The 27,613-nt window shown below is 40.6% G+C and overlaps 2 protein-coding genes across 4 annotated transcripts in view; one reads left to right on the plus strand and one right to left on the minus strand.

The window, feature by feature from the left end:
• The window catches only part of ARHGEF38 (Rho guanine nucleotide exchange factor 38), a 40,865-nt gene extending 35,282 nt beyond the window's left edge, over window positions 1-5,583 (plus strand). Inside the window, exons 11-14 of the mRNA XM_009902253.2 lie at window positions 1,103-1,243; window positions 3,211-3,409; window positions 3,575-3,834; window positions 4,980-5,583. Of these exons, the coding sequence (XP_009900555.2) occupies window positions 1,103-1,243; window positions 3,211-3,409; window positions 3,575-3,834; window positions 4,980-5,165 (786 nt within the window). The 3' untranslated portion in view covers window positions 5,166-5,583. The remainder of the gene's footprint in view (window positions 1-1,102; window positions 1,244-3,210; window positions 3,410-3,574; window positions 3,835-4,979) is intronic.
• On the minus strand, window positions 1,089-27,606 carry INTS12 (integrator complex subunit 12). Of its 3 annotated transcripts, none has more exons than XM_054161579.1 (8): window positions 27,507-27,606; window positions 22,932-23,096; window positions 20,801-20,950; window positions 20,056-20,243; window positions 16,045-16,204; window positions 14,482-14,634; window positions 11,728-12,120; window positions 1,089-1,159 (listed from the first exon to the last, which is right to left on the minus strand). In XM_054161579.1, the coding sequence occupies exons 2-8, from the start codon at window positions 23,085-23,087 to the stop codon at window positions 1,112-1,114; spliced, it is 1,248 nt and encodes a 415-aa protein (XP_054017554.1). In that variant the 5' UTR covers window positions 23,088-23,096; window positions 27,507-27,606; the 3' UTR covers window positions 1,089-1,111. The 3 variants fall into 3 exon arrangements, with proteins under 3 accessions (XP_054017554.1, XP_054017558.1, XP_009900544.2); XM_054161583.1 differs by lacking the exon at window positions 1,089-1,159 and adding an exon at window positions 9,020-9,079; XM_009902242.2 differs by lacking the exon at window positions 1,089-1,159 and having other exon boundaries at window positions 11,501-12,120.
• Window positions 27,607-27,613: the final 7 nt, after the last annotated feature.

The following is a 27,613-nucleotide window of genomic DNA, read 5'->3' on the forward strand; positions in this document are numbered from 1 at the left end:
AGCTCCTGCAGACATCTCTAGGGAGTGAGGAATACCTTTGTCTGTGTTGGCATTGACAGAAGGTTCAAATCATTTCACTTACGTAGGCAGAAGTACCGAAGTTGCCTGTCTGAACTACACAGAAAGGCATCAGCACCTCCAGCCCACTCTACTATTTCCAGGCACTGTGATCATTGCTTGAAGTTGAGAAAATATTCTTAATTTGTGTAAAAATCCTAGTGTTTCAGTTTTGTTGTACTTGTGCCTAGAGGGCTTGATCCCCTTGAGAAAGACAGCTGCAGCAGTGCTTTCCACACATCCCAATCCACTCACCTGAACTGGACCAAAACTCTAGATAGGAAACACATTGTAGTGAGGCGGTTCTGGAGTATTCCTTTCCACCAAGGCTTACACGCAGCATTTTATAGTCAGGGCCAGCTGAAAAATTAAGAAAGCAAGGTCAGGAGCTGTGCTGTTTAATGGGAAAATGAATGCTTTTCCCACAGGAAGAAATTGCATCCCTGTAATTCAACCATTTCATGTTTTAAAAGCTGTTGTACTGAGCATTGTTTTCTGGGAGGCTCTGCCTACAAAATTACCTTATTTATCTTTTTTTCTGTTTACATCAGTAAATGCATTTGTGGCTAGGCACAGACCAAAAGCACTTATCCAGTGCCACAGACAGAGCTTCAGCCTACCCAGTGATTTTTAATCTGGTGGCATCACCCAGTTGCACAAACACACAGCTGTAAATTACTCCAAACCTTACAGCACGTTGGCCACTCTTGACAGCTGCTGAGATGCACATTTGCATCTGAAAGCAGGTGGCTCAGTAGCATTAGTGCAAGGCTGCTCATTTTCATCACTGCTTAGAGTATTTTTTAACGATTTAACTGAAATTAGTGTGTCTTTTAAATCTAACAGCAGTCATTAGAAGCTTCCTTTAAACAAGGACCTTTCTTTTCTTTTCATCTCCTACCTAGCACACTCTGGGCTTTGCAGAAAATCACAGTAACTTCTCAGATTTCCTGATTCCTAGCATTCAGCCCTTTAAACCAAATCTGCTCTCTCAAATCTCCCTGCCATTTTGTTCATGAAATCTAACCCACCTTTGTGTGTGCAGCTGTCTTCCTCAAGCATCTGTGAAGTGCAGAACCAGTTGATGGAAGAGGTTCACAAGCTGAATTTTGTAAAAGAGAACAGCAGTGCAACCTTTATTGAGAGAAAATTGAGCTTGGAAAAAAAGAAACCTGTCCCTTCTCTGGTGAGTACCATACATCCCAATTGTGCATGAAGCATCCTCTTCTGATCACTTTTGGAACAAATCCATTTTTATGATATCTAGATGGTCTGTTCATCGGGACTCTGATTCAGGTTGTTGCAATGAAGTTGCTCCATTGAACAGTGACTTAAGATTTTTCACTGTTTTCATCTTTTCATCACATTTTTCACTGTTATTATCACAGTATAACTAAGGTTGGAAGAGACCTCAAGGATCATCGAGTCCAACCTGTCTCCACAGACCTCATGACTAGACCATGGCACCAAGTGCCACGTCCAATCTCCCCTCGAACACCTCCAGGGATGGTGACTCCACCACCTCCCTGGGCAGCCCATTCCAATGGCGAACGACTCGCTCAGTGAAGAACTTTCTCCTCACCTCGAGTCTAAACTTCCCCTGGCACAGCTTGAGACTGTGTCCCCTTGTTCTGGTGCTGGTTGCCTGGGAGAAGAGACCAACCCCTTCCCGGCTACAACCACCTTTCAGGTAGTTGTAGAGGGCAATGAGGTCACCCCTGAGCCTCCTCTTCTCCAGGCTAAACAATCCCAGCTCCCTCAGCCTCTCCTCACAGGGCTTGTGCTCAAGGCCTCTCCCCAGCCTTGTTGCCCTTCTCTGGACACATTCAAGTGTCTCAACGTCCTTCTTAAACTGAGGGGCCCAGAACTGGACACAGTACTCAAGGTGTGGCCTAACCAATGCAGAGTACAGGGACACAATGACTTCCCTGCTCCTGCTGGCCACACTATTCCTAATGCAGGCCAGGATGCCATTGGCCTTCTTGGCCACCTGGGCACACTGCTGGCTCATGTTTAGGCAGCTGTCAATCAGTACCCCCAGGTCCCTCTCTGTTTGGGAGCTCTCCAGCCACTATCTTGAAAATCAACTTGAAACTCTGAAGTCTTTAAGGCCATGTTCAGTCTAAGGTTGTATATGTAAACTTTGATTACTTCTTTAGTTAAATACTGTATCAGTGTGTCTTAGCCTTCTAATTCAGAATGTTTTTCTCCCTCATCCTCAGCTCTGGTTATGTGTACTGGTGTTTACACACACGTGCACACACATACAGCCCCCACAGAAGAAGATTCAGAAAATCCACCAGACACTGAGGAAGCTGTAGGATTCCTTTTAGTATCAGTAAGGCACACATGCTCCTGTTTCTGTGTTTTGTTAGGATCACACTGATGTGCAGCATCCCTGCCCTCTAACCGCACTCTGAGTGAATATGCTTGCAGCAGTTAATAGCACCTTGCCCTCATTTGGTGAAGTAAAGGCACACAAAAAGCAGACCATTTGGGTACCACCGATTCTTTCATCTAATGTCTTATCATGAAAGTTGTTATGTGACCTTAGCACACCTCAGATGAGTTTTGGATTACGCTGTTTTTGAGATATTACATAAGGACTCAAAGATCATTGCCACAGAAAAACAATAGAATAGAATAGAATAGAACAAACCAGGTTGGAAGAGACCTTCAAGATCATCATATCCAACCTATCATCCAACACCACCTAATCAACTAAACCATGCAACCAAGCATCCTGTCAAGCCTCGCCCTGAACACCCCCAGCGACTGCGACCCCACCACCTCCTCAGGCAGCCCATTCCAATGGGCAATCACAATGGGCAATTAAGCAAGTGACAGTCCACATGCAGAATGCTGGCTCCTAGAGCACAGAAGACAGACTAAGAGGTCTTTAATTAATGAAATTCCTGCATTTCTTTAAAATGTGCCCTTTATTGCTCACCTATTAATACAGCAGTTGGACCGGTCCTTGCTGCATAGGAAAAGGAGATTTGGTTACATACAGCTGTGTAAGTAACTCCTTGAACTGCATGTGAAAATGTGAGAGCAGCTGCCACGTGCAGCATACACTGGGCTTTATGAATCCATGCTGCTCTAGAAATGGCTTCAGCATTATTCCCAGTGAACAAAGTTTTTGCTTTTCAGCTTGAACCCCCACGTCAAACCGAAGATCACAGGTCCAAGCTGCTGTCTACCTACAGCACAGAGCTGCTATACCAAGCTAAGCGCAAGTGCAATGCTACGCAGGAATTTGATATTGATTTATATGAAGGCGAACTGGTGGCTGTTGTGGAGCAAAAGGACCCCTTTGGAAGTACAAGCAGATGGCTTGTTGACACAGGAAGTAAGTTCACTGCACAAACATCCCAATAACAGCCTCCCTTTGGGATGTTGATTTATTTTCATTCTGGCCCCATATGCTTGGCTCTGTCATACCGTCACCCGCATAAAACAGTTGGTTGTGAAATGGTTTTAACAGTATTTTCTCTGTTTTTATTCTGGTGTCTAGTCCTTAAAGGCTACGTGTATTCCTCCTTCCTGAGGCCTTACAATCCAGCCAAAGCACAGAAGGATGTAACAGAAAATAGCTTTGGTGATGATGATTTTGATAACATCAGCCTCTTTGTCTCTTCACGGCCCTCTGCTGACAGCAGCTCAAGAAGTCCAGGGCACAAGAGGACTGACAGCAGCTCATCTCTTGACTTCTGTGAAAATCCCACAGTTAGTGGCACAAGCACTGATGCTTTTCAGGATATGGATGATCTCCAGGTATGTACGATACACACTATGCCTCTTTTCTTGTTCCTATTTCAAATCTAGAATTACACCACTTATAATTTTAATGGTTTCCTTTTAGACTGCAAAAGACTGGCACTAATATGTCAGTATGACACAGGAATTCATTATCCTTGGTTCTTTGCCTTTCTTAAATAGCTATGAGGCAAAGATAATCAGTTGAACTGAATCTCAGCTACGAGGTACAAAAAGAGAATCAGTTAAACTGATTCTCAGCCCTGTCTCGCAGAAAGCACACCACTGCTTTACCCCACCCCACACAGAATCCATCAAGGTTCTCCTGTGGAGCAGGAACCAGCAAAATAGCTGAGTTTGGGGGATTTTCCCACTTACTGTTGACAAGAAAGCTGTGGCAATGCTGATCAGCAAGGCACAGAAGTGATCTGTGTGCCACATTTGAATACAGCTTTAATAAGGTGATTCTCCCTGAGGAAACCTTGCTGGAAAATTCTCCATCCAACCCAAAGCTGCTTCACATGACAGAAACAGGCACTTGGTGTGAGCTGGTAACTTTACCAGTAAGGCAATGAGAAGAGGATGCTCAGGGGAGACCTTATTGCTCTCTACAACTCCCTGAAAGGAAGTTGTAGACAGGTGGCCGTTGGTCTCTTCTCCCAAGCAACCAGTAGCAGAACAGGAGGACACAGTCTCAAGCTGTGCCAGGGGAAGTTTAGGCTTGAGGTAAGGAGAAAGTTCTTCACAGAAAGAGTAATTTGCCATTGGAATGGGCTGCTCAAGGAGGTGGTAGAGTCCCCATCCCTGGAGGTGTTCCAAAAAAGATTGGATGTGGCACTTGGAACCATGGTTTAGTTGTCAGGAGGTGTTAGGTATTGGGTAATAGGTTGGACTTGATGATCTCTGAGGTCTTTTCCAACCTGGTTGATTTAGTGATTCTGTATCAGAGCCTGCTTTGTTCCTCCTCATATGGAATTCCCCAGATCCTTCAGTTTTACTTTTCATTGTGGGCTCTGTTCATTGCAGTCTGTCTAGAGATTGTAGACCAAGTAGTTACTACATACTTTCTGTATAGAGAACTCAAACTAATAACACAATGACAGGGTAAGATGTGGCTGCATTTCTAAATTCAGATTTTGGGTTTTGTGGCTTTCCTTTTACAGACCTTCTATGCTGTTTATGCATTTCAAGCAAGAAATGATCAGGAACTCAGTCTCCAGGAGTACCAGAGGGTTAGGATACTTCGGTTTTCTGACCTGAGTGGCAATAAAGAATGGTGGCTAGCAGAAGCGAAAGGTCAGAAAGGATATGTACCATCTAATTATCTCGGGAAGATGACATACGCCTAGGAACAGAAAGGCCCATTGAGCCAGTTCCTCTGAAGCAGACAAAATAATCAGCTATTGTGGTTTGCAGCCAGCCAGGCAACTCACAAGTGATTGACAGAAGCCATGGTATCTGGTACAGCGCACAGATGATACCGAGAACCTCTATCCTGCAAAGGCCATCACCTTGTCAAGACCTGAGAGAGGAAACATTTAACAGGAAGACTGATTCTGATTAACAGCCTGAAGAGCTTGCTTTTCTATTACCCCATAATTTTCTCTTCTGTCAAAGTGTCCTACATCTAGTCAACCTACAAGTACAAATCACAACTAAAATGATGTTTCTCTTCCATGATATTTAGCAAATAATATTCAAGATGAAGAGAATTAGCCTTGAAAAGGGACAAATTCAGCCTTCAGGGATGCTGTAGTTCAGGCTGAAGTGTGATCTCAATGAACATAAACACGCCTTAAAACTTGAGCTTTTTGGTCATCTAATTTCACCTTCTGTCACTTTTGTGATGAACCTTCTTTCTCAGTGGAGATTACTGAGGTGGGAAAAGAAAAAGGGGTTCTTCTTGTTTTTTAGGAAACATTTCAACTTAAAACATACCAAAGGCAGTGGCACCAGTGGTTGGTCCCAGGGAAGAAGGCATGTTTAGTTAGATATGGAAACTGGGGGAAGGAAAGACAAGGCACAAGAAACAGGTTACTGTGAAATCAAAAAGGTTATGATTTTCAAAAGTATTACACAACTACTTCATAGGATAGGAATCAGCAGCAATATGAACCTGTCCCAGGTTTGAAGTCTGGGTCTCCTCACTAACTGCTTCATAGTGCAAGATCTGTGTAGTCAAACAAAACCTTTGTTACTAGAATTGTGAAATTTATTTTCTTTTTCAATCATTATTTTACTTTTTAGGACATTAAGCAGTGCCTTTCAATGAATATTTACGAGCTGATTACTTAGGTTAGACACAGGGATCATAATGTCTAGTGAATAAGCTAGGATTTAAGATGCATCAAAATTTCCAGGGGGGTGGAATAAAAAGTAATTCTGAATATGGCTGCTGTTAGACTGAGCAGTGAAGAATGTATCCATGAACTGCTTCACTGCACAATTCAAAGTCAAAAGCCCTGTGTTTTGCCAAACTCTGTTCAGAACAGTTGAGGGTTAACACAGCTCATATTGCATCTTCAATGAGCACAGAAAACTACAAATCCCAAGGAAGGATCTGAATGTCAAGTAGTACTTCTTTAGGTTCACTGACTACTAGGTCCTCCAGTGGTGAGTACCTCCTTGTGTTGAGCACTGCGAAATGAAACAAAGAAGTGACTGCGCCTGCAGCAGACAGAGTAATTGAAGGTAAACGACTCTGAGATATTGTCCGTAAAATCGCTTATTACTGACAAAATGACAGGGCTGTTAAAATTAAGGGGGGGTTGAGGGGTGTGTATGGCTGATCAAGGGTATACAGGAATTGTTCTAAAGCCTTTATGTAAGCTTCTACTTCCTGCAGTTGAAGTGTGGGGCGTGAAGATGAAGTGATTCAAAACCCTTATTGAGATGTAATAGGATGACAAAAGTTAGGAGAGTTGATGCAAACAATAGTTTGTGGTACACTAATGAACCTATTCTCATCTTCCTTTGTGTCCCAAATGTTCATATTATTTTCCTGTAAGTGTAAAGAAAGTTCTCAGTTTTGCTTTGAAGATGAATGTAGTGGATCAGAGATGAGAACCACACGATAGAGAAACTTTCCAAGTTCTCGGAGACAGACGTCCAGAAGCTGGTACATGAAGCTCTGTGAACTACTGCAGTCCAACTGAGCGGTGATAATGGAGAACATGTTCTGCCTGTGTATCACCTCATGCACTTAAATCTTGCTGTTACCATAGCAAGCCAAAAAAACCCCAAGGGGTTCTCATTCATTTTATTAATGGATGCAGAAGTTTTTATAGGACTTTTTACTTTAACTAAATGAAGAAAATAAAGCTTTGGAGAGGGAGTAGCAGCTCAGAAGACTCTCCCCTACTAAAAGCCTGCACTGCTTTGGTGCTTGTTTTAAGATTATAGGGAAGAAGATGCACTTAAGATGACTTTTCAGTATCTCTTACAATTCAGAATATTTTATCTAGAGATGACCTATATTTTGCAATAGTTGAAACAGTTTTAGAAATGGCTGAATGGTACTTAGCAGACTGAATGCAGTCATGTAAGCACAATGATGAAGTGTTGTTTATTTTAGAGAGTGAAATTAATGAAGGGCAAGAGTCAGGGAAAAAAAAAAGATTCCCAAAAACTCAGCTTGAGACATAGGGAGAGCTTCTATTTTGAGTGTTGGGTACATTCCCTATGAAAAATCAGGCTCTGTGAAGGTGTCTCAAAGTGTACTCAGATGCTACTCTCCAAACTATTCACTAGGTATCCTGAAGTAACAAGGAATGAAGGATCAAATACACTGGAGCTGGCCACCTCAGTGTCACTGAACTTCTGTAAGACTTGAAGACACCTAGGAGGTCATACAAAACCCCAGTGTATGGTTAGGACCCATAATAACTTTCATATTGTGGGATAATTTATATGACTTTATTATAGGCTCATAACTGGGGATATAGAAATGGTAATAAAGTGCTGTATACCCAGGTAGGTTGGTTGACCTTATTGCAGAAACTCAAAAGTTTTAGCTGTTAGCACCTGGTAATTCAGATGCAGTGCAAACTTTTATTTTTCTTTAAAACAGATTAATACAAACTACAACTGCAAATAATTAAGAGAGTCTTTTTGAATCCAAAGCCTTCCTACATTAAGGAGATCTACAACAACTCATGCTAGCTCAGACATGCTTTGGTTAAGGCAGCGCTTTAAATACTTGAAACTGAGCTACATTAGGGCTCCAGAAATCCCTAAGAATACTGAATGTTTTTGCAGCTCTTTAATGTAGAGAAAGTTACAGCATTCTATGAGCTTCCTTTTTGTGATTAATTACAAAATGATTTACTTTTGATTGAAGCAGGGACAAGCTGCAGTTTAATGGACTGATCTTGCATTTATTCAAGTGTGCATTTTACTTACTTGAACCCTTGTGACAGCAGGCAGGTACAAATACTTCCAAGACCAGGTTTCTCCATTCAGGGAATATTTTTAAGGGTTGCCATTGATAACCTGGAACCTAGAAAAACGTCCAAGCCTCAGAACAGTGTGGAGTCTCTGGCTGTGACCTCTGGCTTCTGCCAGATAGCGTGCTTCCCTATCTTGCCTGTGCTTGGACAGTGCTTGTGAACTTTGAAGACTCACCTTTCAAATGCCAACAGATTGAAGAATTAGCCCTTCTTATTTTGCCTCTTAGAAAGCTTCACTGAGTAATTGCATCCTTCAAACACTACCGTGTACTTTGGCTGTCATTTTAAAATAGCTTACCAAAACGCAGATACATGAAGCAGACCTAACACCTGCAATAGGAAATAACCATGACAATCACTGTGCCTGTAGATTACTGATAATTCCTCTTACAATATCGTTTGTTCAGAAATGGTGGGGAAAAAAAAAAAGTCTTTTAAATTATTGCAATAATAAAAATCTACTTTTGCAAAGATGTTTCTTCTTTTTTTCCCTTCAACTTTTTTTCAAGAAGCAAAGAGCTTTATGTGCTATCCAAGATCTGCCTTCTGTTGTGAATGACAGAAAGCATCACTGCAGAATTAGTAGAGCAAACAGTTGCTTCAGATAAAGTGCTGCATTCTTAGTATGAATCCCACTTTATCGATGTATCAGACACGCTATAAAAACACTGAGAACATTTCAAATGACACTTCCAAGTTTCCAAATGTCAGCTTACTTCTGCTCTTTTCTAGCTGCTCCTGAGGTCATGACCATTATTACTGCTGTGTCCAGTCAGAGGTCTGTCAGGAGTTGTTACAGATAAAAGCTTGTGTTACTAAAACAAAGTAGAGAACTTTGTGTTAGATCTTTCCTCTTACGACCCAGATATCACTAGTATCCCCTAGTGTGGCCACCTCTAGAACTGTAGTAACCTGTAATTTCACTTTACTAAGGGTATCAGAATCACATTTAAGTGGAAGCAAAATATTCCTATACCAGTTTAGAAAATGGATAAGGGAAGTCAAGGAGCTATTTTTATAGCAAGTTGCAGAGCAATTTGGCTTGGGGATAGGAAAAAACACCCAAACCCATAGTACTATTTTCCAGGTTGGTTTTTTTTCTAAATATGAGGTATGCTTCTCAAAATTCAAGGGCCTTCCTCCTTCCTGCCTTGTACTAGATTCCCCAACCTGACATGCAAATCCAGTCAAACAATCCTGTAGAACAGGCTCCCCTCCTGAAAACACAATTGTTATTTCCACCCTAACTTCGAAGCAGAAAGCACTGCCTTTCTTACATAGTCATGCTAAACACTTCATTTAAAAGACCAGGTCTATGCTACAAATCCTTCCTGAAATAATGCTTGCAAGAATCACAATCCTAACTGACATTTTTATACCAACAGGAGACAGCTTTAAAATTCATTTAGGAAGCTGGGAAAGTTCCAGTGGAATAGTCATGACAATACAAATTACAGCTCTATTTCAGATACTGCAAACACAGTGATGTCAGCAAATACAGCTAGACTTGGCCTTATTGGAGGGAAGAGAAAGATGTGCCTAAATGGTACTGCATCAGTTAGTCTAAATGAATAGGAGATAACCTACAGTCAGTCCATGCCAGTTACAGATGTTAAAATGTCAGGATACACTTGAATGTCTCAGGGGTAGTTTAAGTGGCACTAGTGATCACAATTTATAAACAAAGGTCAATCTTCCTGCCTTTGTTCACCCCCGATATGGTACTTGAACTCTTGAAAGCAGAACTAGATGTGTACTCAGAGGCAAGACAGGCAGCTAGCACCTGGAACCTTCCTGCAGGGATAGGTTTTACTAGAGTCAACAGTTAAACTAGAAGGTTAAGGACACCTGGCAAAGGATGTCAAACACAACAAGGGCTTCTTCAAGTACATGGGTAGCAAAAGGAAGACTAGGGAAAACATCGGCTTGCTGCTAAATGAGGTGGGTGCCCTGGTGGTGGTGAATACAGAGAAGAGGGAGTTACTGAATGCCTCCTTTGCTTCAGTCTTCATTGCTAAAAACAGCCCTCAGGAATCCCAGTCCCTGGAGTTAAGAGAAGGCCTGATGAAAGACAGGCTCCCTTGGTCAAGCAGGATTAGTTTCGAGATCATAGGCAAGTTGAACATCCAGAAATCCATGGGCCCCAACGGGATGCTCCCACGAGTGCTGAGGGAGCTGGCTGATGTTATTGCTAAGCCACTCTTCATCATCCTTGAAAGGTCATAGAGAACAGGAGAGGTGCCTGAGGACTAGAGGAAAGCCAGTGTTACTCCAGTCTTGAAGAAGGGCAAGAAGGGTCCAGGAAATTACAGGACAGCCAACCTCACCATCAGCATGAATCACCATGGATTCACAAAGATGAAATCACACTTGACTAATCCAATAGACTTCTATAATGGCATGACTGGCTGTGTAGATGAGGGCAGTGGGTGCTGCCTACCTCAACTTCAGCAAGTCTTTTGACAGTCTCCCCACACCATCCTCAAAGGTAAGCTTAAGGAATGGTGAGATGAGTGGACAATTTGGTGGATTGAGAACTGGATGAACAAAAGAGCTCAGAAGGTTGTGATCAGGGGTGCAGAGACTAATTGGAGGTCTGTACCCAGAGGTGTTCCCCAGGGGCAATTTATCTTCTGCCAATGCTCTTTTGTTCTCCCTCAGAGAATGACAACAAATTATCCATTCTCACTGCATAAAACCAAAATAGGCCACCCCAAATCCTCACTTTTAAATAGAGTGTGTTGTTTAACTGTCAACTTTCCTAACTGTTTAAAAGAACAGCTTTTTTTTTTAACCTAGGGAACTGTATAAATTGTTACCTCTGCACGATATAGACAACTCTGAAGAGCTGAAGCGTTTTAAGGATTGGAAAATTGGGTAAAAGAAAAGCATCAATGATTTCCCAGGTTCATAATATTTTTATTAATAACATTTAAGAATGACAGTTTCAGTAACTCCAATTTATTAAGTGTCCACATAAATTGGTTGGGTTTGATATACTCCAAAATACCCAACTTCTACAATTTCAAGTTTCGGTCCTTAGAGCTAAAATTCAGAAGCATGTAATAGTGAATTCCTCCAACATATTCAATTGATAGATTTCCAAAGTCTGAAAGAATGCTAAGATTATCAAAGGTTGACCTCTGTAACACAGGTTTTGGGCTGCCCTGATTTAATGGCTGCTTTAGCCCAGTGACTGGGGGACTTTCTTTTTCTTAAAGAACAATGTTGCTGTTTCACAGAACACAACCGACAAAATTAGCAAGCAGCCATGCTATTTCTTGAGCTTCTTTTGAGCAGCCTTCTTCTTGACCATTTGTAACCTTTTCATGGCATTGAGCTGAGATTCCTGAGAAGTTGGACCTTTTAGGGAAGCTGACTGATTACCAGTATCTGATGTGGTTTTGCTTGCGCTGCCCCCACTGCTACCCACAGTCCCACTGTTGCCATTCCCACTGCTCACCTGGCTGCTGGTGCTTGGGGCAGCGCTGCTGGGACTAGGAAGCCCAACTTTGCTGACATTGTCACTGCTCACTGAACGGCTGAGAGTAGTCTTCCCCAGTGTCAGAGGTGGAGGAGGCTTCAGCTGAACAGGGTTTGTGCTGTTGTTGGCAGAAGCTATTTTTGATCCTAGTCCTGTTTTGGAAGTTGCCAGCCCTGACAAACCCACAGGTTTCTGGTTATTTGAAGAAGCTGCAGGTTTCCCACCGGTATTCTGTGCTGCTGATCCCAGTTTGGCAGTTGATGGATTGGCAGAGGAGGTTTTGGCTGCAAAAGCAGCCCATCCTGTAAGGCCACTGGTTGCTGAAGAGGAAACACTTGTACTGGCTGAGTTCCCCGAAATGGCTGCTGAAGTCTACAACAAATAAAGCATTCTTATTATAGTAATCTGTTTGTGTAACATGGCAAAGCAGAAATAGACTGAACCCCTGTTTCAGGGCTTTCCCCAGCAACACCCAGTGGACAGTATTTTATCACTAGTCACTACAGCTAAAAATGTGAACAAGAAAATGTTAACAAGAAAGGACACCAGGTGCAGCTAACTTTGAGTTTCCTGGCCACAGAAAAGCAGTATTACCTTTTCTTCCATTTTTCTACACAGCTAGCAGGCTACCACATGGCATTGTAAATGTGGAAAGATGGTTAACTACAAATAGCTCAAATTTATGAAGTATAAAAAAGGGTGGCAAGCCAACACCTTTTTTTTTGTTCACTGTAGTTACCTGCTGCCACTTTTTAAACACGAGGACAGGTGCTCAGCCAAAAATCAGACACTAAGCATGTAAGTACTGCATTTCATTGCAGTCGCTTGGCCAAAGTAGCAGTGTCTAAACTTCTTCCCTTTCCTTCCCTCCCTCTTGGTTCTTAGCTTGGTTAGCTATGAACCTCTTGGTTCATAGATATGATTTTGAAAACAAAAAGAAGAGGGGGAAAAAAAAAAAAGAAGAAAAAGAAAAAAGGTCACTCTTCTGCTTTCCTGTAGTCTTCCCATTTGAGCACAAGCCTCCTGCAAACCAAGTTCTCTCTGCCTGCAAAGTGCTATATACGTTAGCAGCAGTTCCCAGACCTTAACCCTATTCTATCCTGTTTGCAGATGGGGTTAATACACACACTGAATCATTAAACCAGATCTACACCCAAAGGCAGAACAGAAATTGAGTCTCTATTCAAGTAATATCCCTTCTATAATATACCTGGGCAGTTTCTAAACAGTACAGATGATTGACGAAATTGAACCTCACTCTTACAACCTGTTTAGGCACATAAATAACTGCTGAGGTGAAAAAAGCTATTCCTAAGTGTAAAAGCTTGAGCAATAGCCATCATTATTATTCATGATGGTTTGCATCCAGGCAGAGCAATGGCAAACATAACTTTGAGCGCACAGATAATTGCTTTGCTTCTGAGTTAAGATGTGTTTTCCAAGATAAGGGTCATGTTTTGTTAGCCTACTATGTTATTTACTACACTGCTTCTGGTTTACCACCTTTGACCAACTTGTGACAATATTTATAAATACCTTTGAGAAACAGAAAGGCAAGCAAGGTGTATAAGCAGCAGCCTCATAAACTAGATCTCATGAAATCAGCTAAAGTTTCCCTACTATACAATCAGAGCTATGTAGAACTGTCTAGGCTGCAAAAGATGCTCACAATCATGGAGTGCAACTATTAACCCAGCACAGCCAAGTCCACTATTACCTCAAGGAAAAACCTTCTCTCAAAATATGCATGTTACTTAACCACAGTGCACAAGTCCTATCTTTTATACAATTCCTAGAATTACAGAATGGTTTGGGTTGGAAAAGACCTTAAAGATCATCTGCTTCCAACCCCCTTGTCACAGGCAGGGACACCTTCCACTAGATCAGGTTGCTCAAAGCCCCATCCAACTTGGCCTGATGCCTTCCAGAGTGAGGGCATCCATAACTTCTCTGAACAACCTGTTCCAGTCTGCCATCATTGTCACAGTAAAGAACTTCTTAATAATACCTAATCTGAATCTACTCTTTCAGTTTAAAACTGTTACCCCATACCCTATCATTCTATTCCCTGATAAAAGTCCCTCACTCCTCATCTTTCCTGTAGGCCCCATTTAAGTACTGAAAGGTCACTATAAGGTCTTCCTGGAGCCATCTCTTCTCCAGGCAAAATAATCCCAGCTCTCTCAGTCTGTCTCTATAGGACAGGTGCTTCAGCCCTCTGATCATCTTCATGGTTCTCCTGTGGACCTGTTCAAGAAGGTCTATGTCCTTCTTACACTGAGGGCCCCTGAGCTGAACACACTTGCAGGTGGGGGTCTCATGAGAACAGAGGAGGACTACCTCTCTTGACCTGCTGGTCATGCTTCTTTTGATGCAGCCCATGATGCAACTGGCTTTACAGGCTGCAAATAACATTTATGAGGATTTATACTTGTACAGAATGTAACTGAAAAATATCTATAAAGTAAATTCTGTTCTCTCCCTTGCAACATAAAAACAATGGCCAAGAATTGGATGGTTTAAAGACTTACATTGTAATCGATTCCCCCAGCCCCTCTGCTAACCTTTTAGTGGTTACTGCAAAATCACTAAGCTATGGCAGTCCTCAATACACATAGCAGAGCTGCCTGTTCCATTTGTGGCTCTTTTGAGAAAAGACTGCTCTACATGAAAAATGGAAATCTATGCAGAAAAAGGTAAACTCTTCCCCTGGAAAAACCTGAGCTGCATTACCTTGACTTCTGTTCTCTTGAATGCTAGAAAAGTTGGTGGGGTCTCAGGTTTTAACTTAATTTCCGGCTTCTTGACCAATGGATCCTTCACAGCTGGTACAACTGAAACCACTGCAGGAGCTGTTTTTTGAGGTGGTTTTTGTGTTTTCTGAGCCTGTAGATGTGGAAGGGGAAAAAAAAAATGCAAATTAGTTATGAGTCACATATTATTTATCATTTTGACCATTAAAAAAGAAGCATGAGCAAACAGTTTGCAAATCAAGCCTTTATCATTTCAAGCTGTATGCTGCCTAACAAAAAAGGTATTGGGGGATGTGGAGACAGTGCTGAGTATGGTACTGGGGACAAGGTCCAGCCAAAAAGCACACTGAATAGGATTTGCTATGTCAGCTTAGAAAGAGCTGAAGTGTTGCCACTTGGGGAACAGGAAAGCACCAGGCCTTCACAGAAATACAGCAAGGACAGGTGAACTTGAGGTAGAGAGGACGCAATCCAGCAGTACTGGGCTGCAGGCCGCAAGAGTTCACGATCATCTGCAAACTGCATGTAGTGTTTCTTCTCCATAATTGAAAGACATGTAACTGGTGAGTCTTGGATTTGTAAAACCTAGGAAGTGGCAGGTAAAATGGTAGAATTTGTGCTAAAACAAAACCAGGAAAGGGCACATTGAAGGCAAATGCTGAATGCCTGCAATGGCTGTCCTAGGCAGTAACTGATGTCAGCCAAACACTTCCGAGTTCCAGAGGCCCAGTGATCATCAGAATAATCACGTATTTCAATCAGTGGTGATAACTCCTAGGCCAGGACCTTACATTGCCTTCTTTTCTTGTATCTCAGTAAAGCCATTTCAACAGATAACTATGTGCTAAGTTACAGAACAGTTCAAAAACATCACGTATTTTCTCCTGTATAAAAGGCTTTGAACCAGAGTCCTGAATAGTAATGGTTAATGTTCAATGCACCCTGAGATGCTTTGTAACTCTGATGTTTGTTTCTTTTAATAAGATGAGTGGGATCAGGAATGATTAGTCTGGTTTAGTCAAGAAATTAACACGCAAATCAATCAAAATAAAGAGATTTCTGCCCCCACCCCGGGAATGTGCTACCCTCTGCTGATTGTGAAGCCTGAGAACACTCAGCACTTAAGATCTGTACTGAAATTTGCAGTCTTGTTTTATAGGAAAAAAGCCATTCATGTCCAATCTCCATTCATGAGAAGAAAACTAAAACTGTAGGGTTATTTGGTACTAAAAACGGGGTATCACCTGAAATAAGTGACTGATGCTTACCAGGAAGGAAAATAAACCTATTTCCCTCTTCTTCACTCACCTTCTGCTTTTTGAAAAGCTTTGTTTAAGCAGCACATTTTAAAATACTATTTGACATGCCACATTGGAAAAAAAACAACAAATGAATGCAGTAGCAAGGGAAGCACTGCTGAGAAAAATGGTTCTCCAACATGCTTCCAGAGATTTCTGCAACCCACAAAACACTCTCATGCATTAGCAATAGCCTGCTGTATTCAAGCAGTGCTCATACAAGACAAAAAAAATCTGACTCCTACCATTCTCTTCATCTGCCTGGTACAGCGGGCACAATACCACACAAGCCGAGGATCATTCACTTCCTTGTCTGTCACCTGAGGTTTATGGCAATCCTGGTGGTAGAGATTATGGCACTCCTGACACTCCACTAGCTGATTCCCAGAAATAACTGTCATTTGCCTGCAGAGCAAATAGTTAAGAACAGATCATGGGAGAAGGTATTTAAAGGATTACCTAATTGTTGCAAATTTTGCAAGGCTCGAGATAAAAAGTAGGAAAATTTTTTGCTTCCACATGTATTTTCTACCTATAGCACATGAAATCCATTCCTTTTCCTTCTGTACAAGCTCTCCCTGACAAATACTTCAGATTTTTTTTTTCCTCAAGGCAATTTATGTTAAAAAAAAATAAAAGATCTAAAACTTCTGTGCTATTAAACATATGTATATGTCACTTGATTTCCCTGTTTGACTTTTGTATTAGAAAAGCAAGTCTTACCTGATGTGCTTCACCTGGGCATTTTATGTTATGGGTATCTCAGCATGTAGGACTTCACCATTATGTTAGCATATGAGGACCTAGTCTACATTTGGATAATTTTGCTGTAAGCTGCAGAGCAATACAGTTCAAGAACAAATAACTTCTGAGTGACAAGAGTGAACCCTGCTACAAGATTTCAAAGCATCATCATCCAAGCTGTATACAACTTTGAAGATGCTTTACCAGCTATCGTTTGGTGCCATGGTCTGGTCATGAGGTCTGTGGTGACAGGTTGGACTCTGTGATCTTTGAGGTCTCTTCCAACCTCAGTGATACTGTGTTTTGGTCCCTACTACACAAAGACATTTGGAATCTGAGATAATACCAGAATCACTGAAAGGTGGAATCGGAAGGATTAACTGTGCAGGCCTGCCTTGAAGCAAAAATGTAAGCTGGCGATGAGGACTTAATATTGTGTGGGCCTCTGGTGAAAGTAATCATGCTGTATAAATGACAAATTAGTGATATACACATGACTGGGAGGATGTCTGTGAATTAGCCAAATACCATTTTCCTAATGATTTCTTCTTTCAGATGACAAATCAGGCTATTTAATTGCTAAGCTGCTTTTGCTCATATCCCCAAGAAGCAGGTACCTAGGTAACCATGGAAACTCTATTTGTAGATGGGTGGGGAAAGGTAATACCTTATTTCTTTATATAACAGGAAAATGAAGTCTGAAGGTATTGTCCATAAGGATATCAGAGCATTTTCTAAGAAATATTTTTCTTTTAAATTGGATATTTACAAACAGAGGGAGAAAGCTTTCTAAAATTCCAGGGCCCATTATTTTAGAGGCAGGACTTTCAAAAAGCTGCTTTGTTTGCTTGCTATTCCTAAATAAACTGGGTCAGAACAAAGCAGTGATGGCTGAACTCCATGTTTCAAGAGGGAGGATTCACCCTATTTCAAAATTACAAAAACCCCCAATCCCAGACTGATTAAAAAAACATGAACTCTTCATGCTTAGAAACAAGTTAAAGCAGTTATTTTTAAATTATATGACTGAAAAACAAAGCTGGTGATTTTTCACCTGCAGAAAACAGATTTCAAAGTACTCCAAAAAAATACAGGTTGTTCTTTCAAAGCTAGGCTTTTAATTCTGTTTTGTTTTGCAAGAGAGTTCACTATCATCTGCAAACTGCATGTAGTGTTTCTTCCCCATGACTGAAAGACATGTAACCAGTGGGTCTTGGTTTTGTAAGACCTGCAGTTATTTTAATACTCTCTCTCTTTATGTCTAATTTGCTATAAAGGAACAAGAAGAAAAACACCACAGGCATCAATGCTCAATACTCCTAATCACTACAAAATACTTTTGACACCTGGCAAATCTTAAAAGAAACATTTAATGTCTCTGGTTTGGGTTTTACATCTATAAAAGAGGAATAGTTAATACTCAGTTTGTGAATCCACAGCTGGGTTCTTGTTAGTTTGTCTTCTTAAGCAATAAAAACATAAACCCTTTGGCCATAAATCCCTTCCACTCTGCAAGTGGATATAAAGTTTTCATTCACAATTGATTTGAGGTATTAAAAGATGTCATTTTATAAACACTGTTCATATTTGAGTTACTTTACAGAGTGCTTTGACACTTTATATGTACTGGCATATCCGTGTTTTGGCTCAAGATAGCTACCCCAAAAAGGGTCCCATCTTGAAAGATGAGCAGCAGATGATGGAATTCTGTCTAACCAATGGCTTGGATTCAGAAAGTCTGAAGCATGAGTACTCTAAAAAAACATCCTATCCAGTGTGAGCTGGAGACTGAGAAGCACAGGGCCATCAGCTCCAGCAGGTTTTATGTAAAACGAAAACAAATCCGGAGCATTGGTCAACTTGCCATCCTAACTCTAACAGGCTACTTCTTTCCCTGCTGTTCTTTTTCCTCCCTCTGGCATTGGCTTAATGACAGCTATTTCAGTTAGCAGGGAGAGATGCATCTTTTGCAGGAGCACTATGACTTTAGGACCATGATTAGCTTCAGCAGCCAGGTGGAACACTGGTTGTGGAACAGCCAAGGGAGCCACATATCTGGCCTTGCTTTTCAAAGCTAAGTCTTGGCCATGTTGGACACAGGCATTTCTCCTTGTGCCTGTATGTGGTTTCTGTTATTGCTGTTTGTTTGCTTTCCTGGGAAGATGCAGAATTTCCAATTCACAGCAGCCCAAGATTGTCTAAACAAAAAAAAAAAGCCACTTTTATTTATTATCTCCTGCAAATAATGCCATACTAGTTTCAGTAGTTTTTTAACATACTGTTGAAAAAGGCTTTGCCCCTTTAGAGACAGCAAAGAATAGGATTTGCAGGAAGAAAGGTAAAACCTCAATAAATATTTTGTACTTCAAATGTTTCACCTGTTCTTCTTTCTTTCAATGTCTATAATAAGAAATTAAACATTTGAGCTAACACAGGGGAATGATGTGAGACAAAATCTCATCAGTCCACAATGGACTAACAGTATAATTAGATATAATGATAAGAATTTGTCCTCCATGGACTGAAGGCACCTCCTTATCAGCACAAGAATGATGACCATGGAAATAACTGAAGGAAGTTTCCCAACTGAGCTAAAACTCATACTGCTCCTAAAACCTTCCAAGAGAAAAAAACCTAGAGAAAAAACCCTCCTCTCTGTCCTGGCTCTATACTCCTGCACCCACACATATGCCAGCGAAAGCATTTACACTCACTAAACTGACTGAAACCTAAACCTACTGAAAAACACAAATGGGAGCTGATCAAGAAGCTGATTCAGATCACAAACTTGTGTGGGCAGTACAACCCCCAAAACAAGACAGGGAAGGATGTACAACTGGAATAGTCAAACTATGTCTTTTGGCAGCAGTGGGCACTTATAGTGATACAAATCACCTGTAAAAGCAAATCCCAGTTCAAGTGATTTGATGCCAGGGTGGGTATTTTAAAGCACAACTTTTATGTCTGTTAACACTAAATGTATTGTTAGTGGAATGTTACCAAGATCTAATTTTAGAGTTCTTACTGAAAAGTAAAAAATAACAATAAATATATCTCATGTCAAGAGTTTAACGGAACAGCAATGTCTACATGTTAAATTAATGTCAAATGGTTATGAAACTAGGAGCAACACATGCAGAAGCCATCATAATGCCACTTGAAAATGTTTTCAGAAGAGAACTGATTTTCAAAGAAATACTTATCATTAGCCATTAATATTTTAACTTGTTTTCTGATAATGAAAAGTCTGTATTTGTCATGGTACGTTTTGCAACATATCTACTTTCATTATTATCCAATTGCCCTTTCCTGAAGGAGAACAGTTGGTTTTCTCATTACACAGTCCATTTTCAAGAGACCATTCACATTCACGAAGGATGCTTAAATGTATTATTAACCTGGGGTATGTGCTTAAGTGATTTCCAGAATAAAAACTACAGGAAGCATTAACTCCATAGAAGACTCAAAAAGAAAGGTGACCACACAATTGCAGCAAAGCCACGTTGACTTACCTGCAAACAACGCAGGCTAATCCCATTTCCATAGCAAAGTCATCAGCACTGGTTTCCTCAAAGCTGGATAAATCAGGCATGGATAAATCCTTGCTTGTCTGAACCGTAATAGGAGAGGAACGAGCCTCTTGCTTCTCTACTCTGGCCTTCTTTGTTGTATCAGCTCCTTCAGCAGCATCCCCTTTCATCTATTATATACACACAGACACAGAGAATGTGAAAATGCAGAAAGCTAATGGATATTATTAAAATGAGAAAATGACTGGAGAAAATGATGGAGGTTAGCAGTGTTAGAAGGTGCACTTTGCATACACACAACATTTTTTCTTTAGATACAATTTTTCTCCAAAATACTTATGAACTAGAAGTTCAAGTCCACTTTTTGTACTTCATCTCAAAATCCTTGAAAAAGCTTTGGAAATCCCACATTTCAGCTTATCACATTTGAATAACTTCTTACTTTGAGGATATTTAACACACTCACATTATGGTTTGGGTTGAAAGTAACCTTTAAAGGTCATCTAGTCCAACTCCCCTGCAGTGAGCAGGGAAAACAGTTGCAGAATAATTACAACAAGATTTTTCTTGAATTGCTTAAATGGCAACAGGATTGGATAATGCAGCTCACAGGCTGTGCACAATCTGATGAGTTGACTTACAGAGGTGAAACCCAAGAACTTTGACCTAAAAACATCATCAAGTTTTTTAACCCAAATTATTTCATTAGAGAACAAAAAAGACTTACTTTATCAGACCTCTTTTCTGTTTCTTTTTTCACCTTTTCTGATGCAGTGGGCTTGCCATTGTTGTTGCCAGAAGGCAAACTTGAGGAAGCTTTAGGCTCTTGTTTACTGGAAATTGGTTTGGTAACAGACACTTTTGGTTGCTCTACTTCCTGAAATAAAAGAAACAAAAATTTAAGACAATCCCCACTTGATTTATTAACTTTAGTTACTTCCTAGTGTGAATTAGTTATACAACTAATAGGCAAATAACATATCCTACACCACTGATCCTCTATATATACACATGCACACACTTTTTTTGGTTGAAGAATTTATTTTCACATTGTCAAGTTAATGTGTTCAAGCTGCAGTCAATTATCAAAACCTCCCCTTATCACTCACCTACCAGAGGAAAAGGTGCTCCTTTTCCAAAGTCAGATCCTCTTTGAAACATTGATTAAAAAAGAAAACTTTTCTGCTTTTAAAATTCAAAGAGATAATGAAGACAAATTTTCAGATGGATCTGAGAACAAAATTCAGTGCAAGCTGAAAACATAAGTTGACATGTGATGTCACCAAACATCAATAAATCGTTCTCTCATGGAGAAAAATATTGACCTCCACTTAATCTCAGCCCATATTCACCTAGCAAATTAATACATTTAGATCAACAGAAATCAATAGTTCTTGTTAATGATGTATTAGTATCAGCAATAGAAAATAAGCAAGTTAGTCTGGAAATGAGTGATTAATTACCCCAATACGCATCCCAGCTTGCTAAGGGAATAATCCTCTGCTGTACAATGCAGAAAATCCTGAGCCCTGAGCTGCGCCCTCTTCCCACAAGTTTGTTGACTTTCTATTGCATCCACTCAGAAACTGATTTCCTCATCTACCTGACTCTGGTAATCCTATGCTCACTCTGTTCTTGGATTTCATGGTCAACCACAAATTAAGCCTGCAGCCTGAGAATGCAAGGAAAGGAAATCTTCTACTTTTTTCCATTTCTGAGCTTTGCAGTCCAGCTGATACCAGAGACACACTGGAAAGAGGAGAACAAAAAATTTCTTCCTCTGGGGTAAGCCTCAGTTTCACCCAAGGGCAGTTGACTACCAATCAAGCTGTTACTTGCTTGGCTTCCCAAGCCTCTTTGCACTACTCTTCAGCTTCGTGCTTCCTCTTTACACCACAAACTAACACTTCTTTGAGGTTTGACTGAGAGTGCACCTGAGACTTTTGAGATTTGTCTTATAGGGAACTGCAGTGTATGTTTCAGGGAGTTAACCATTTGAATAGAAAGAAGTTAAGAGCACACAGTACAAGCATGACATATGCTGCAGCTGTAGTAGTGCCTTGTAGTTACTCAGAAACACATACACGCAGAAATGAAATAACACTAATGTACCATCATACAGATCATCAATAGAACATACCAGACCAACTTCTAAGTATCCTGGAGGAGAACACTACCTCATTATCCATAAGGCAATATGCAGCAATATGAGGACATCCCCACTTACATATGCTAATCTCAGATTCAAATAATCCCTCCAGTAGGTGCCCAGTGATTTTCAGCAGATGAAAAACCAAGACTGTCCATTGGGTGGCAATGGTTTCAGCCTGCAAACCACTGAAACATTTGGTGCTTTTCAATCTCATATGACTTCATCAACAGAATTACAAGAAAAGAGATCCAGCTTTGTCAATAAATAGCTTCTTTTGTACAATATTTATCTGTGGCAAAAATAATCTGCATTTCAAAGATCTTTTACCTGTGACTATAACTGGAGAAATACACGATGTTGGGCTAACCTTAGACAGCATGTATGACATCTTACAAACAAAAATGCCAAAACCAGCATAAAAGTAAATACAGGAAGTACCATTACAAAGTCAAAACACTTGCAATAGTGTTGGGCAGCTCTTTTACAGGTCTTGGTATACCAAGAAGGTAAAGAGATTCCCCCCCATTAACTTCAATTGTTGTACAGATTACGTTGCATAAAAGAGCAATATTGAATATGATCATTCTATTAATTACTTTTCCCTCAATTTGATTCTCTTTTCACTTTTCAGCTATAAAAGACAAAGCAGGAATAGCAGGAGCTTCAAGAAGGCATGTAAATGACCAATGTTCTCTAATATCAATACCTTCTGAGATGGACGGTAGCTCGAGTCAGTTCCTCTGGCCAAAGACTCATCCAGAAGTGCTTTCAGCTTTTCAGCAGAGTCCTTACTCTTCGAATGCAAGAAGCCCAGGGCTTTCAGAAAAATGGGGTCAAGCTCCAAGTTCACTGTAGCAGCCATAGTGGAGTCCTTGGAGGAAGGGGACAAGAAAAAAAGGTATCAATGACAACTTTATTCGTATTGAGCATAAGTCAAACAGCATGTGGCCAATTATCACACAGAATATTTTTCTGTGTAAAATGAAATTGTATTAAATCACAGCAATGATGATACATGAATTAATTATCACCATTAGAAGACAATTGATTGTGAAACCTGGAGCTACAGAACTTAAATTTGGCTTGACATCTGAAATGGTATCCAATTTGTTCTTTCTCATAATCTGATGTGCAAAAACTACACTCACCATACTTATATGAAAGAAACAAATGTTCCATACTCTTGACATTGCATACATACAGATCATTGAAAAACTATGCAAAATAACTGTACACTTCAAGGAAAGCAATCACAACCCTTCTCCTTAACATCATCTGCACACACAGAAATTTCTGTTTAAGACCAGCAACAAAAAAAATTATCTTACTTGTAGAAAAATTAACTTTTGAAACTTCTGAAGAGAACAGCTCATCACAACATGCAATATGAGATATAAACCAAATAACATTATTTCATACATATACAAACAGAATTTATTGTCCATTTTTAAATTTAGTGGAGACAGTGAGAAAATTTATAACTCAGACTGCAGTTTATCCAAGTTCTCTTGTGACAGCCTAGGTTTTTGTGTCAAGTAATGGCTATCCAGGGTTCCAAGGTGCCACAGGTTCAATGTAAATGGAATAAAGTGAGGGGAAAAAATAGGATGAATAAAAAATAAAATAAAATTGATGTTTACTTCATAGCAATACATTCCTGCACTCTAGAGCCTTCTATTGATTTCTTTAACAAAAGCTGTAACAGTATTTACATCAAAAATTTTCCCTGCAAAGACAGATAGCTCTGTGACTTCATCAGTAATTGACAATTAACAATTTAATGAAAAATAAACCCAAAAAAACCAGGAAGCAAAGCTTCCTCCTCTTTTCCAAAAATCTATGAGAAGTGCTGTGGTTAATAATCTTGTCGAGTCTCTTGAAACACATTGAGACACTTTTTTTCATACAGTAATCTAGAAGACATTCTTGAAAAGGTTTTCATCAGCTCTGCTCAAATGCACTGCCTAGACAGCTTTTTCAGCTGGAGCTTCCAAGGTTCTGTCTGATGAATTCCCTTTTGATATTCAAGGCAGTGAACTTTTACCTCTCTGGCCAAAACACCAGCAGTGGCAGCCTGCTCCCTCAAAACTTGCCTAGAAGTCTCCAGGAACCTTTATCTCATGCTGAGCTTTCACAAGACACCAGAGAATCACTTTACTGAGATCATCAAGGAGTTTGACACACAGCAGACTTCATAGGGATTTTATCAATGGACCCAGCAGAGAGTTAACAATCCTCTTCAAGAGCTTCTCTCTCTTCCTACTTGTCAAATAGCTACTTGTCAAATAATTTTCTGGTGGTCACAGAACTTCTGCAAGTAAGTACTACACACCAGTTACTCTGCTTTGACTGATCATGCAGAGACTGCAGTGCAAGCCCCATCCAGACAATTCAATCTCTCTCTGATGTTTACAGAAAGTGAATTCAATGCATGTGGAAAGCATACACCCTCTTTTTTAATGCATCTACCTCATGCATTTTCAGGCTGCTCCTGAGGTCTGTAGGTAGACTAATTCTCCCATTTATTTTTTTAATGTGAATATGTCTTCCAAGTTTCAGTGCCATAATATAATCTTAAATTAGTGCTCTGCTGAACTCTCTGTTGAATGAAAGCACTGGAACTAAAACACCAACTTTGGAAATTTGGAATAATTCCCTGTTAAAGAAAATCTTCGAAGTTCTTTTCCGAGGCTTTCTAGGAGTACAAACTTGTGTATATAATGAACAGGTAGCCTCAACAGTCATTAGCAGCCAGTTCAGGATGCCTGTAGTATTTAGAGATCCCATGTAAGCACATCAGCTGCAGTTTTGTCTTTGTGAAGGTAACACTTCCCAGATTTATTTCTAACTCTGGCTTTTAAAAGATCTCTATTGTAAAAGAACTGTTAAAATCCAAATTTCTGCATTTATTCCTTTATTAGCACATGAAACTGCAGCAATTCTTTCTCTATTCTCATTAGTAAATCATAATGTCACTGGCAGGTACAGCTAACATATCACAGTAAACTTCTCATGAGAAAGCAGGGAACTAGGCTTATTAAACAGATGAAGTATGATCAGTTCAGGCATTTATTTTCAAATGTTTTAAATCTGTGAATTAAAAAAAGGTAACTACATTTAATGGAAAGATAAACACATCAATACCTGCCTTAAAAACAGCATCAGCTGAAAAAAGTAAATTGATAAGCATGCTCTCCTTACTGGCAACTGGCCTGATCCAAAAAGGCAAATTACTGCTTTTTGTAGTGGCCTTTTTCAGATGTTTATAGATCAGAACAGTAGTTTGATACTTATAAACCTAAGCTGCAACTACATGAATTCATAGCTTCATTCATAAACTGCTCCTCTGGTGGTGAATTCACTATGTGACAACTTGACAGCCTTAGAGCAAGAACAGCAGCATTTTAAGGATGATGTCATAGGTTTTCCTACAAAAGAGCATTCCTTGACTTCCTTGGTGAAGCCAAATCTTTGTACAGAAAATAATTCTAAAGTTGTTTAGGAAAAAGAAATAGGAAATGAGAGAGTCTGATCCTATCTTTTGTGTAGCAGTTTGCTAACACAACCGTAAGATTAGAAGGCTGTGTTACAGCCTCGAACACAGAGCAGAGCTGGTTTTGCACAAAGCAGTAACCGAAAGGAACAAGCAGACGATTTGTGGAGCAGGGACAGGAACTCAAGAGCACCTTTTTGCAACTAATCATTAACCCATTAGCCTCACTCTAAAAGCACCTTCCTCATCTTAGGTCTCTGTTTGACACCTCTTCACTACTGAGAACTGACTTGTGACAGACAGACAAAAACAAGGTAACAAAACTCTCAAAAGTATCCAAGATAGGATTAACAAATACTACAAGGTACAATCATATGATCCAGAGAATACTTTGGGTTGGAAGGGATCTTTAAAAGTCATCCAGTCCAACAATCATGGAATAACCTCCTAATATAGACTATTTGAAGTGGTTTAATTCCATGGGGAGGAAGGAAAGTCAATTAGCAAGTTGTTATTCTTAAAAATCCAAGAATTCTTTGAGCCTGCTGCCCTTAAAATACTTGTCCCACCCAGCAGCACCACCGTATTTTCCTTGTAAATCCTCTTCCTGCTAAACAGTACCACATTACACTGACATCACCTGGTAGCCTCAATTCTAGCTTAGCTTTGGCTTTCCTAACACCATCCCCACTTTCCTGGGTGTTATTTCTACACTCCTCTTTTGCAACTGGAGCTCTGTTTTAAGTTCCCACTACATCTGCCTTACCTTTCTACAGAACGTTTTTGTCCTCATGCACAGATGTGCTGCCACAAAAATCAGTTTTATGAAAACATTTATTCAAGCAAATGCAACAATCATAATTATGGAATAGAGATCTGTTAATCTCTACCATCACCAAGCTTCAATATCCTGCAAAAATGGACCCACAGATGTTCTTTAAACAGATGACACTGATCACTGGCTTAGGTCACCAGCAAATTTCATATATTGCTACTACTGTTGTCTTTCCCTAATTCAATGTGTACCAAACATTACTAGGTTTATAAATTCCCTGGATATCATCCTCTTGGCAATTTCTCGGTTGAAGAACCAAACTTTAGTTAAACGTGAACTCCTAAATTAGTCAGAGGAAAGCCACAACCTGATCCTTTGCAACATACTTACTGCCAATGTCTCCCTGCCATTTCCTTAAAGAATATGAAAAGGGCATCTCATCTGAAAGTCTTTTAAAATAAAATCCTTTAGAGAATAAACCGCCACCAGCTAGAGCCTATACCGTGGTTTAAAGTTATAAGCCCTGTCTTACGCAGACATCTTCCCTATTTACTCGGTCTGTTTATTCCCAATTGCTGTGCTCACCCGCGGGCCAGTTGCCGCCTTCCTTACGGAACCGCGCGGCTGCCAGCTCCTGTGGCCAAAAAGGAACTGAACCTCTGCGCTTCATTCCAGCGCTAACAGCCGAGTCCGCCTGCACCCAACTGGAACGCGAAATCCCAGCTTAGCCCGGCCGAGAGTGCCCCAAGGTGAGACCCGCCGGACACGCTGCCCTAAGTGCCGCAGAGCAGTGCCAAAGGCTCCACTCTGACAGAGCCCAAAACGGCGCTAGCGACCCTCTCCCACCCGTTACCGTCCTGATTTCCTCAAGGCCACAGCACTGGGCGTGCCCGTGTGCCCAGGAGGAGCCTGTCCCTCCAGAGGGTCGCCGGCACCCACAGGGCCAAGGCGGCCACCGCCCCGCCCTGCTCAGGCCCTATCCGCACCACAAGGAGATTCAACTCTCGCCTCACCCTGGGACAGGGGACAAAGACCGCCGAGCGTGTGCGTATCTGTGGGCTTTCTTCTGCTTCCTCCCAGAATGTCTCTTCCCAGGGCCCGGCTCTGCCCCAACAGAGCC

This window comes from Dryobates pubescens, chromosome 1 (assembly GCF_014839835.1).
Source record: "Dryobates pubescens isolate bDryPub1 chromosome 1, bDryPub1.pri, whole genome shotgun sequence".
Lineage (NCBI taxonomy): Eukaryota > Metazoa > Chordata > Aves > Piciformes > Picidae > Dryobates > Dryobates pubescens.

Coding starts and splice junctions, on each gene's coding strand:
- INTS12 (XM_009902242.2), bottom strand. CDS start 23,087: ATGGCTGCTACAGTGAACTTGGAGCTTGACCCCATTTTTCTGAAAGCC. Junction 20,244..20,800: donor CAGAAAAGAGGTCTGATAAA/GTAAGTCTTTTT, acceptor TGTATATAATAG/ATGAAAGGGGATGCTGCTGA. Junction 16,205..20,055: donor TTAGCCTGCGTTGTTTGCAG/GTAAGTCAACGT, acceptor TTTGCTCTGCAG/GCAAATGACAGTTATTTCTG.